This window comes from Echinococcus granulosus, assembly GCF_000524195.1.
Source record: "Echinococcus granulosus chromosome Unknown EG_S00003, whole genome shotgun sequence".
Classification (NCBI taxonomy): Eukaryota; Metazoa; Platyhelminthes; class Cestoda; order Cyclophyllidea; family Taeniidae; genus Echinococcus; species Echinococcus granulosus.
In genome coordinates, this window is record NW_020170383.1 from 2,040,636 (window position 1) to 2,052,687 (window position 12,052).

The 12,052-nt window shown below is 39.1% G+C and overlaps 1 protein-coding gene across 1 annotated transcript in view; it reads right to left on the reverse strand. All coding sequences in view use genetic code 11, as the record gives it.

The window, feature by feature from the left end:
• The window catches only part of EGR_00902 (Calpain-7), a gene marked incomplete at both ends in the record, with an annotated part of 34,806 nt that extends 23,999 nt beyond the window's left edge, over positions 1-10,807 (reverse strand). Inside the window, 9 exons of the mRNA XM_024490151.1 lie at positions 288-353; positions 606-659; positions 1,968-2,030; positions 3,655-3,760; positions 5,605-5,831; positions 8,003-8,299; positions 9,572-9,775; positions 10,260-10,392; positions 10,730-10,807. Coding sequence (XP_024355554.1) covers positions 288-353; positions 606-659; positions 1,968-2,030; positions 3,655-3,760; positions 5,605-5,831; positions 8,003-8,299; positions 9,572-9,775; positions 10,260-10,392; positions 10,730-10,807 — 1,228 coding nt within the window. The remainder of the gene's footprint in view (positions 1-287; positions 354-605; positions 660-1,967; positions 2,031-3,654; positions 3,761-5,604; positions 5,832-8,002; positions 8,300-9,571; positions 9,776-10,259; positions 10,393-10,729) is intronic.
• Between the last annotated feature and the right edge of the window lie 1,245 nt (positions 10,808-12,052).

The following is a 12,052-nucleotide window of genomic DNA, read 5'->3' on the forward strand; positions in this document are numbered from 1 at the left end:
GATGAAAGTTGATGTCAGTTAAAACTACTACAATCTTTAAAAATTTCAAAACAGACTATCGATGTCTTAGAGGCAAAAAATACGAGTAAAAGCCCCCTTTTACGTCTAATAAATTACTTTTAAGATATAAAATCCTCTAACTTAAGAAACTCAACAAGTTTGACTTAATAGAATGTATAAAATCCGTCTTTATGCTGAAAAGAAGGGTTAATGTGATGCTGGATGGCTTAGTACATAGGATGCTTCACGAAAGACTATCTTTATAATGCAAAAGAGAGAGAACTTACCTCCGTAAACAACAAAGAGAAGAACATTTGTTTGAGCGATTTCCTCAGTTTTGGTGCTATGGACGCCTAAACAAGGATAATTAGGAGGCAAAACTTCAAGCAGTTAGGATTAAGGTAATACACAGCAGCCCTTCTCGCATTAAGTTGGCACGGCAATTGGCTCGATTTTAGTTATTTATTTGAGGCGGTTAGGAGGAAAACTTGTATATGAAACTTCACACGACGCACAATTTGAAGGAAATAATTTATTTAAGGCACTATGAATTTAAAAAATCGTATGTAGAGTCAAAGTCAATGTCGATAACACTCAGTTAGTACCTTCGGTGGCAGTTGAGGAAAGAGCGAAGGGAACCTCACCAGTTGTGTTCACAGCTAAAGGGAGAAGTGTTAATGCGATTACGCGATGGAGTTGTATGCTGATGGTGACCGCGATCATGGTCGTTTAAATGAGGCAGAATACGAGTTTGTCACTCATTACTGCGTTCAATTTCTGATAGCCGAGATTTTTGGAGAACCAGATTGTTACTGAATCGGCCACAATATTAAGTTTTGAGAATTGAAATTTGAATGGGTGTGTGCTTTTCGCTTTGTGCATTACAGGTAAAGTTTGGCAAAACAAATAAGTTAAGCAGTCAAGAATTGTACAAGCATAATAATACACATAATGTTATTTGAGAGTCAATAAACCAATTAGCGGTCACACAAGTGGCCATACCATTAATACCTAGAAGAATGGGAATGGATTGATGCATTAAATCCACATGACAGCAAGAGACGAAATAATAAAGTATATGATTTCACGTATGTACGAAACAATTACTCCTCGTCGGCACATTAGTATGAAGTAACTGGTGGGTAAAAAAATTAATCCCCTTAATGTCAAGAACAAGGTTCTTTAGTTTGGCCTAAGTTTGAATTGGTGGGCGCAAAGCTGGCGTTAATGAGCCACACTAGCACTAAAAAGGAACTTGTAACAGCTCTCAGATGGCAAGTTTAATCAGCAGTAGGAAGTGTCACAACCGAAAAAAAAAACGGTTGGGTAGTGTTCAAAGATGCTTCAAATACAGGCTTGAATAATCATCTATAGAGCAGAGATTTCGGGAAAAGAGGTATTTGACGCTGCAAAAACTCAAAAAAAAAAACAGAAAATGGAGTAGTAGTAGTGGTAAGACATGAGAAGGTATGACAACGTATGGAAACTCAATTTTAGTAGTGGACCCAGCACTAAGAAAATTTATTGACTAAGCACAAATGATGTCCCAAATGATGAAAGCCTCTTAAAACAATGAGAAATTTTTTGGTTTAATGATAAGGTGGCTGCACAGCGAAAATACCAATGAAATAGACCGCATTTATAGTAAACTAAATGGTAGGCGTATTTAACAAGACTGCTCAAAATTAGTTGCGGCAAATTTCTCAAATTTCCTTTTACGACTCCGGCAGCACCATTGCAGATCTGTCTTAGAAACTAGATCTTAATTCACGCGTAAAGGCGAAATGGGATACGTAGCAGAAACATACCATCATTTTAGTAAAAAAAAAATGTCTATCACATGCATAAAGCAATGATTACATGTTTGTCAAATGGGGAAGTGGAAAAGGACAATACTTAGTTTCTAGACCTAAAAACATTCACAGTTTAAAATAAGAACAATATTACTAAGAAAGAGAAATGCTTACAGTGAGCGTCAAAAAAGTCCTCATCATCTCCATCCGACCCAGGCATGCTTTGAAACACCGAGGCTTAAAGGAAAATCGGAAACAGAAAGAGGAAATTGGTTTTTCTGGGAAGGGACGATGCTATAAAAGGAGCTTTTTAAAAACGAGAGTTACGATGGAAGTCAAAAATAGTGTGGTTATTGCTGAAGATTCGAGTAACACTACTAAGATCTAGCATTTTCCTACTTAATCAAAATTACCCCACCTATACAGCAAATGACCACTTGACTGATAGAGTCAGTACTTTTGCACGAAACACATAAAGGTGTAACCCATCAAAGTCTTGCGTCACTCAAGCTAGACTGCAAAAGTGACAAACTGATGCTTCGGAGGGATTTAGATTCCAATTCCATTGGTCTAACAGGTAAAAGTTTTAAATATTTCAAAAAAGCTATGTTTCTCGCTCACTTGATAACTACCAGAATAGGAAAAAGAGATATTATCAGTTAAATTGAAAGGCTGTAACATCAGGGTGATGCTAGTACGATTTTTTAGTTGCGGCTGGGTGGCAACATGCAAATGTAACGCTCATATCAAAATGCGTTAATTAATTTACAACGTAGTGATGAGGTCAATGCTGAAACCACGAACAAGCGTGAATTGAAAACCTACCTTCTCGGAGAACTTCCCATGCAAAGGGAAACGAAACCATGTAGAGCAGTGAGAAAAACGCGCTTAAAGGTTTGCATCAAGTTACAACGTGCATACAGCGTTAGAGGCGTGTTTCAGAGACACAGGTACCGCGAACTTTGAAGCTTATTTTCCTTATCGTCAAGATTTGGTTACCAGGCTTGCAATCATAAACCATTCGCAACTCAATCCTTGCAAGTACACTTGACCTGTTTGAATTCGTTTTTTGACAAAATGAATCAAATAAATTGAGCTGTGCGCCTGCAAAATTACTAGTTTCACACTTTTGAACATATAAAAGCGGCAATCACGGAAATGGCCTACTTTTATGAATATAAATTATGAAGCACAATGTAACATGAAGCATTTTCATGAAGGAAATGTCTGCGCATGATTCAGCAGCAGGATAATTCTATCTATAGAATAATTTGACAAAATTGATGAGCGTTAGGCGGGGAGAACAAATGTTAGGCTTAAAAGAAATTGCAAACACCTTCATTCTGTAAATCCGCCCATGCAGCTACCAAAGAAGCTGTAAAATTTTTGAGAAATGGATTTTTGGAAGGTTGCCAACGGGATCAAATAAATAAAGTGATCAGATCCTTTAAAGACAAGTGGAATTGGGTCCACACTATACGAGCTCAGGGATGCCTAGAAAGGACAATCATTATTTGGTTTTGCAGAAGAATTGAGACAAAAGGCAGAAAACGAGTCGCACAGTAGTCCGATGAACTAAATAAACAACCCCACTTGCGTTTCCCAATATTAAGTCCCCTCCTCCTGCAAAAAGCAACTACATCACAATCGTTTTGTGATAGATTGAAGATTTGTCCCTTATGAGGAATTGAGACAAAAGGCAGAAAACGAGTCGCACAACTTTTCGTTCATGGTAACGGTGGGTCCCACAAGCAAAAAATAACACTACTAGCAACAGTGATGGCAGAATGGTAAATATGTAACTATTAGCATCAAAGAATACGTAGTAATAACATGAGTATGAACTAAAAAGGAAGCCTACCCCGTTCGGACTCCGACGCAAAGCTCATGCAAGATCCGAAATTCATGTGAGGAGCTACTGACTCATGCTCAGTTCCGCCTTCATCGGCTTTTCTCTTGTCAGCATCCTGTAAATTATGCGAAGTGAAATGAGGTTGACACAACACTGACAGAACTCGTACTTAGAATTCCCCCTCAATTAAGTCTCTCTTAGAAACTTCAGAAAAGCTCCGTTTTAAATACATAATTCCCTGTAGATCACAGCAGTCCGATGAACTAAATAAACAACCTCACTTGCGTTTCCCAGTATTAAGTCCCCTCCTCCTGCAAAAAGCAACTACATCACAATTGTTTTGTGATAGATTGAATGTTTGTCCCTTATAAGGAAGTTTTGTCAAGTTTCATCAATACTTACATAGAAATAAATATTAGCAAAGACATTTCTCACTTGAATTTATTCAAGATACATACAATCAGAAACGGTTTAAGCGTAGTTCAAGGCCAAGCTGTACTTATCACTTCTGACAGCGTACAACCGCGGATAGCACCTCAAACAGGCGAATGCCTTTGAATTAAACAATAAGCAGAAATACGTTGGCCATTTTGGGCATGGAAATGGACCGAAGAGTAGGACTGTTTGCGAAACACGATCAAAAAATTTACAAATGGTAGTGATTATGCAATTCCAAAATTTCGCCAGGCATGAAGGGTGTTATCTACACTGTCTACTTTGAAGCAAGCACGACGCATTGAAAAGCGAAGCTGTTTCTCCCTCCATTTGCCATATTCTTTTAATTTACACCACCAACACAAAAGTAGTGTAAATGCAATCCGATGCGAATCATCATAAAACAGACGAAAATCAGCATTTCATCAGTCAAAATGATGGCTGCAAAGAGTTTCGAGTAAGATACGGTAAAGGCGTATAAAATGTAGGGAAAGTTCAATGGTAAATTAAATAGTATGTTCTAAAAATGTTGTGGGCAGTTGCGAATAGCAACGCAGGGGTATTATTGGAATAATTTACAGCCAAGGGTGCATTTATATGCCATCATTCACTCATATTTATCGACAACAACCACAATCACTTAGCATTAAAAGGAATGTGAGTTCTACAAAGGGTGCAAAAGCATGCTTGGCATTTTACCAATTGAGATGCAGCCACTATCATACAACTATATCTTCAGCAAGTACTTCAGTACGCACTAGGCGCATGGATAAGTGTCGCACCTAACGAAACTCACGAGGTTGGAATATTGGAAAATGAAGCAAAGGCCTTACTGTGAAGGAGTAGGGGGAGGGTAACTCATTTTTAGAACCAGGAGAGAAAATGGCAGAAGTTGAATTTTCATTGAACGAAGCTAGCTATTTAGATTAGATTGTCAATGAAGACAATTACAGAAAATTAGTTTTTTTTTGCAATTTGGGTCATTTGTTGCTGGGGTCATTCGGCAGTATTATTGTACCCAAGCTGTTTTTCAAGTGTGATTTGCGCAGAGCACTTTGTTCCTCGAAATCGTTCCAGTTCCTTACCATCATATATGCCCATGGTATTTTCTGAATTTTATTGGCTAGGAGGCTTGAGTCACCCACCAATACTTTTATATTAGATACCAAAGCCCCAAATCCGACGTCACAAATTAAAGTCACTTCTTAAATAATTTTTTAATCGTAATCATTATTTTTGCGGTTGTGCTAGGGATAATGTTGAATGATAGAGATACCACATTTCAGAATAAAAAATGGCGACCTGATAAAGCATTCTTTCAAAATACTAAGAAAGAGAGAGGAAGAAATGTATAATAGATTTACTAAAAATACTTTCTGAATTTTATATGTCTACTTATTTAGACCAACCCTTGACATTAGGACGTATCTTCCATTTGTCAGACCACTGTTACATGCTTCTGACCGGATGTGACAAGCGATTAAACATGTTTAGATCGAAAATGAGTAAATTTTCGAAACTTACTTGGTTCAACTGTTGGCCCCGCTGATAATCAGCTATTGCCACCGAATCACTATCGGGTATAGCGGGGGTGACTTCAAGGCTACCGTCCTCCGACTGGCCCATCTTCAAGGCCAGTGCCTTGGCAGTCTCCGCTTCGAGTTGTCGAATCTCTGTCATAGTGAGGCCGTACCACTCATCCTGCCACGTCCACGCCTGTCGATGTGCGCTCACCATCGTACGACGGAGGGCTGCAAAAGCATTGAACAAGCAAAACACCTAATGACTTTTGGTTTTACACTGATTCTCGCTAGGATTCATTCCAAAAATATGTGAATAGCCTTTGGAATCCGGAATCACCTATCTCCGTCAAGCAAAGTCCAGAAAAATAAGAATTTCATAAGCGTATTCCGAACAATTAGCAATTAATGCTCGCACGATATTGCGACAAACACTAAGGTCCTGAAACGGAAAATAGGTTGTTACTAGGATAAACCAGACGCCAACTGGTCACGCAAGACTTGGCACTTACAGAAAATGAAGGTAGAAGGACCGTAAAGTCGGTGTGTGATCAAAATGTCTATTTATTTTAGTACAATGAATTCTTCAGTTAGGTCCGAAAAACATAAACGGATTTAGAACCTTTTAATGACAGAAGATACTTCCTAAAAGTTCTGCGATGAGGCGTCACCAAGTCAATGGCAAATACGGCAGGGGAGTACCAAAGTTGTTTTGAGCTGCTCGAAGAGAATCGGATGAATTTATTACTAAAAGCAGTAGGAAGAAAAATCGGACTTTCAATGGACAAAGTCACGTACTACAGGCGAAAATGATGCAAGAAAAAGTTTTGCTATCGATTTTCAGCAAAAAAAGTGAAACTATTTAGGGGCATAGTTCAGGTGCTCTTCTGTCAGCCGCAATGTTTACATTGGAATTAACTGTGAAAAAGAATCTACCCCTTCAAAAAAAGACCACAGCTAAAACTAGTACTCAAGAGAGCCATCGATGGTTCTCTGGAAATGAATAAAATTTGGATTTAAATAGCGATAGCCCTAGGTTCTTCAGATAAAATGCTTCAGAGGGTGAGGAGTTACCTTCACAAAAAATTTGCATGAAGGAAATTATATGTATTCATTTGCATCCTCGATGGAAACCCAGCAAATAAAAAACTGTCAAACAATGTGGCAAAAAAAATTTGCACTAGCACTGCTTTGTAAGTAAGGCACCTTGTAGGAGAGCATGACAACCTCTGATTTGCAAACAAAGTAAATTCTCCTATCATGAAAAAAGTTATTTGTGCACTTGCGCATCCCTGTACATGAATGATCATGGATCCATAATTTATTAAGCAAAGGTTATTTTAAAAAATCTATCAAAAAAGTATTTGTAAGGAAAGCACCCATCAGTAGAGGAAACGAATTTCGCATACATTAATTTATCATAATTTGACGTCACATTAAGGGCACGAAAACCTCTACAAAACGATCTTCTTTTTGGTAGTTTAAGTAAAAATGGGATTGTAGTTTCCTTTGAAAAGCCAACCTATGAGGAACGTTAAACTATGGCAGCGCGGTGTTTGTGTTGCATGGTGTATAGTGGTAACGAATTTGGACGAGCACTTTAGTAATGAGCAGTCAATTGACTCTTGATCTGCAATGAGTCCATTTAAATGGCATGCCAGGCGACCATTCCAGGTAACACGAGCATAATCTGAAAAGAGCTAAGTTCTTCGATCAAATTTCATAGGAACGACCAAAATGGAAGCTAAATCGTAATTTCCTCGCCCTATAAATCAAAAGATAACGTTTTTTAGAGAAAGCAGTAATATTTCCCACTAGAGGATAAATTTACTAAAAAAACGGAGCAACGAAAACTCCACGAATGAGGACTATTAAGGCCTTCCCGAGTAGTCAAGTACTGAGCTTCTCGTGATGAGCAGTACAAAATTCGAATCTACCTTGAGCGATTGCGTAGTTAGATGAAAAGTTCTTCCTGGTCACTGGAGTTCCGATATGATAATTACTTCCTTTGCAATAATAGGCGCATAGACTTTGAGAAGGTAAAGTCGATACATGAGAACTTGGAAGAATAATTGAAAGCTACTTTACACGGCTCAACTTACAAATACCACAGGTAAATATAATAGGGGCAAGGTGACTAGCAGTCACTTAACCTCACGCAGGAGGCGGTGGCGCAAAGCGCTTCCCGCACAAATGACGCAAAATCCCTTTGTAAGTGCATCAACACAAGCCTATAGTAAGACCACAACCATTCGACACCTACATAGGTTCATGATAGGCAATAGGTAGTAACAGTACCAGCACAGTTGAGCAAAAATACTGACAGATGAGATGCTGAACACGCAATGCTAAAAATAACTAAGTTTGTCTAAGACCAGAGAACTAGCCAACAGCACATTTACCATAGTCCTGAATGAAGCTCTCGATTTTGGACTGCATGCCCCAATAGCGGAAGTCCACACGGCACACCTTGTAAGAGCACATGATACGCATGGGAAGGGGCTCGGTGGGAACGCCTCCCGTAGCGTCCGGTTTGGCGCCCTGACAAGGATACTTCCGCCCCGTGCGCATGGCCTCCTTAAACTCGCTGCGCCAGCCAGCCGAGAGGGGACCGCGTCCAGTCACCTGGGAAACGTAGGTGGAGGGGTCCTCAGTCGGCTTTGAGGGCGCCAGGGGATCAGTCACTATGTCGATGTAGTCTAGGTGAGGACAACGGATAAGTAGCTGTACCTGCTATGCTCGTCAAGTTCGTCTTTAAATGTCTCCAGCCTCTAATTAGCGAAATACTACCAGGTGCCACATTCAGGCTTTACATCGAGATACTTGTAGTATCTCAAGTTTGGATATCTCAGTAGTAGGCTGCAAACTCAAACATACTCCTTTTGAGGAATTAGCAATGATGACTTCCCACCCACTTTCTAAGTTAGAACTTCTTCTGTAGAAGAAATGAGGAATCAGAAAATGAAATTGTTTAAAATCAGAGTCGAGGAAATTCGCCCTCATGACTTAAGGTAAGACTGAGGTTTCAATTCCAATGGCACTCTGGGCAGTCTACTGTAAAATAAAAGTGTATCTAGGGGGAAAAAAAAACACGTAGTCAGAAGTCTTCAAATTGACTGAAGGATATAATCTCATGTCATTTTTCGGATGAACTAGAGCGGTGTCACGTATATACCACAGTAAAGTGTTATTCTATAGGTCATTTATGTAAACTCGTGAGGATGATTCAGCAAATTTTGCGATAAAATACGAAATCGTTGGTTCCACCTACAAAAAATGTGACATTTGTCAACCAGTTGGCAAGTGGAGCGAAATGTAAACTTCGCTGCTCATTGCTGCCATTCCGGATTGAACTGGGCGTTTGGGTGATGACAGTAAGAAGAGAAGTTATTTTAATACCATATAGCCCAAAAACACTGCAGCTGAAAAAAATTCCAGAAGAACCCTCATCCCCGCTGCGGTGAACCTCAAAATTTTACAAAAAGCAGAAAGCATTTTCGACAAGTCTGTCACTTTCCCATCGAAAGAGTACGCATGATGTCTGTCAAACGGACTTCGGACTGAGCCAAAGCCGCTTTCAAGGTTCAATTCATCCTCAGCGAGATGAGTTCAGCTGCTGCCAAAGTGAAGATGGATTCGCAATGAAGGTTAGACAATAGGCAAATACGAGTGTCTTTTAGGCTAAGCAAACAGATTACAATTCAGGTTGCATATAATGTGGGTTCAATTGTTTTGATGTCCCTGCTAGCTTGACGAGAGCATGGACTTGTATTCATAACAAATTTGTTTACTACTCTTTAAATTATATTGTCCATAATATCAAGGCTTTTTGGCTAAACACACGACTAAATGGTCAAAATGCATCCATTTGGAAACTAAGCAAGCAATCGAGAAAGTCCATACTCCTCTAGAAGAAAACTGTACCAGTGCGACCACAAATAGGCGTGAATAGGAGTGAGAAGAGGTCTTACCGACAATGCGGGTGTTCAAATCGGCAGGAGACATATCGAAGACATTTTCGCTTTCTCCTGCATCATCCAAATACCTAGTTTCGATTTCGAGGGAGAACTTCTCCATAAAGGGCACCCTATATCGCGTTTTTGTGTAAGGATAAGCATTCCAGGCCTCCTCCTCAACTCTCAGCGCTGCGTTCGGTATTACGGCACGCAGCCAGCCTGATTAAACGGAACAAGAGGGTGGAAGGAGGATTAAGAAGCAAAGTTAGTAAACTCTATGGGAACTTTGAGCCGCTTTAATGCACGAATGAATAAAGGTGAATATGGAGAAAGGTATTGTGGAGCGTTCAACTTTATAGAATACAAAAACATCAGTAGGAGGCAAAATAGCACTTTATAACATCCTTATTGTGCCTCTGTGATTAATAACAATTGGTGGTGAATGGGATTTGCAACTACATGCGAGAATTTTAGGAACCACCAGATGTGATGAATCAAATTTCCTGGCAAATGCGGCGATTCGTTTGTGTAGGTAGAAATGAGCTGTTGATGGCTTAACTAGGGTTTATACTATTTCCAAAGCAATGAGAAAACTATTTCACACAATGCCAACATAGTAAGTGTGAACAGAGGACTGAAGAGAATGGTAAGGATTTATTTCGAAAATTGTAGATTTGACGGTTTTCAGGATAAAGATTATCACCTGGTATATGGTTTTCCACGTGATATATTTTGAATGTATACTGACCGTTCCCTCCAGGGCCGTCAGTATATGGCGCATTCTTGAGTATTTCAACACCGCTCTCACGTCCAGTGCTTTCTTCTCGAGATTTTTTCTATAAAATAACGAAATTTTGAAGGAGTTAGTAGGTCAAATCAGCTCTCCGGTCAACAATATGTTTAACTACTCTACGCAAAGAAGGAATAAAGTTCCGTTACAATGTAGGCTATGAAAGTAGAATTAATGGATTCTCTTAGGAAGCAATTAAAGTAAAGGAACAATACAATATATAATTAGCCAAGACTGGAAGCATGGCTGGTCATTACGTATTCACCAGCAGTGAACACCATCAAGATAAAGTTGTATTTACTTAAAAAAATTAAACATATTAATGGGATCAAAGAACTAGTTGAACGCCACTCGTACACAAAAACGCATTCAACCGCAGTTACCTGGATCATGTAAAGCTGTGCGATTCTGTATTCCTCTACCGTCATCGGCAAGCATATTCGATATTCTTTTACAAGCATATTATTGAAACCTGATGGAAAATATACGACTTAAGAGGACCAACGATTGGTAAGCAGCAAATAAAACCAAAAAAAAACAAATTGAAAATTCGAAACCAAACAGTAAACGAAAAAGGAAGTAAGCTACAAACATTAGCGAAATAAACTAGAAATAAGTATGGGGCTGGAGTAATGGTTTGTCAAGTTCAACTACAGACAATGGCCAAGGGCAACAAGAGGTAGGAAACAATCTTAAAATCTCCAAAATTTGATAGACGCAAAAAGCACTCCAGATAAATGGAAAGATGCATTCAGTTAATACAAATAGGAGTTGCATATTTAAGTGCGAATCTAGGCTACTATAGAGGACCAAGTGTGGGAACAGAAAACAATAACATAAGCTTATATTTTACGGACAAAGTTCTAGACTTTCCCACAACAAACAAATGCACACCCTTTTTAGTTCAATAGAATGTTAAGCTTAACACAACTCCACTAAAGGTAAGGTGCCTTCATAAAAGCGCCAAGGCTCCTCGCAAATGCGATGTGTACTGATTGGCCTAAATTTCATTCATAAAAATGCAATTGCAGAACAGCATAGTTAAAAATGGAGAAGTGCTTTGAATTTTATAAAAGTGTGTCGATGAAATATAAGTTGGGGAATTGGTGCATAAGCTGTTAATTGTTAAATCCAATGCACAAATTCATGATATGCTTGTGAGCAGCTGAGCTATAGAAGAAAACTTGCTGGTAAGTAAAATACAAGAAACAGCGCGATTATTGACGTATAAATAATTGCAAAACCCTTATCAAAATGATACAACAGTTCAGAGATGGGCTATTTGCTTGTAATGAATTGCGCCTTTGAGGAAATTCGGTTTAGACTCATTTTTGTGTTCTGCATGGCAGGGATAATGACCGACAATAAGTCCCTCAAATCTTAAAAGCTTTGTTACGCCTTCTGACGATTTTAGAAAGAGCATCAGGGTACTAGAGTGCTGCATCTATATTTTCAAATTCTTCAGAAAATATTATTAGTAAGATTTCATGATTCCCAAAAAGTACTTTATTAGCTCTAAATAAAACAAAGATTTTAAATGTAGCATCCCGAGACTCCCTGAAGACGAAAGAAGATACAATATCCGGACAGAATACATATATTCAGCACGGAGAAGGTGTCTGGGCTATTGGCATGGCCCAAAAGGCCAGCCCACCCAGCGAGGTACAAGGGGGCTAATTCGAAGTACAAAAGTGGCGCCTCACCAG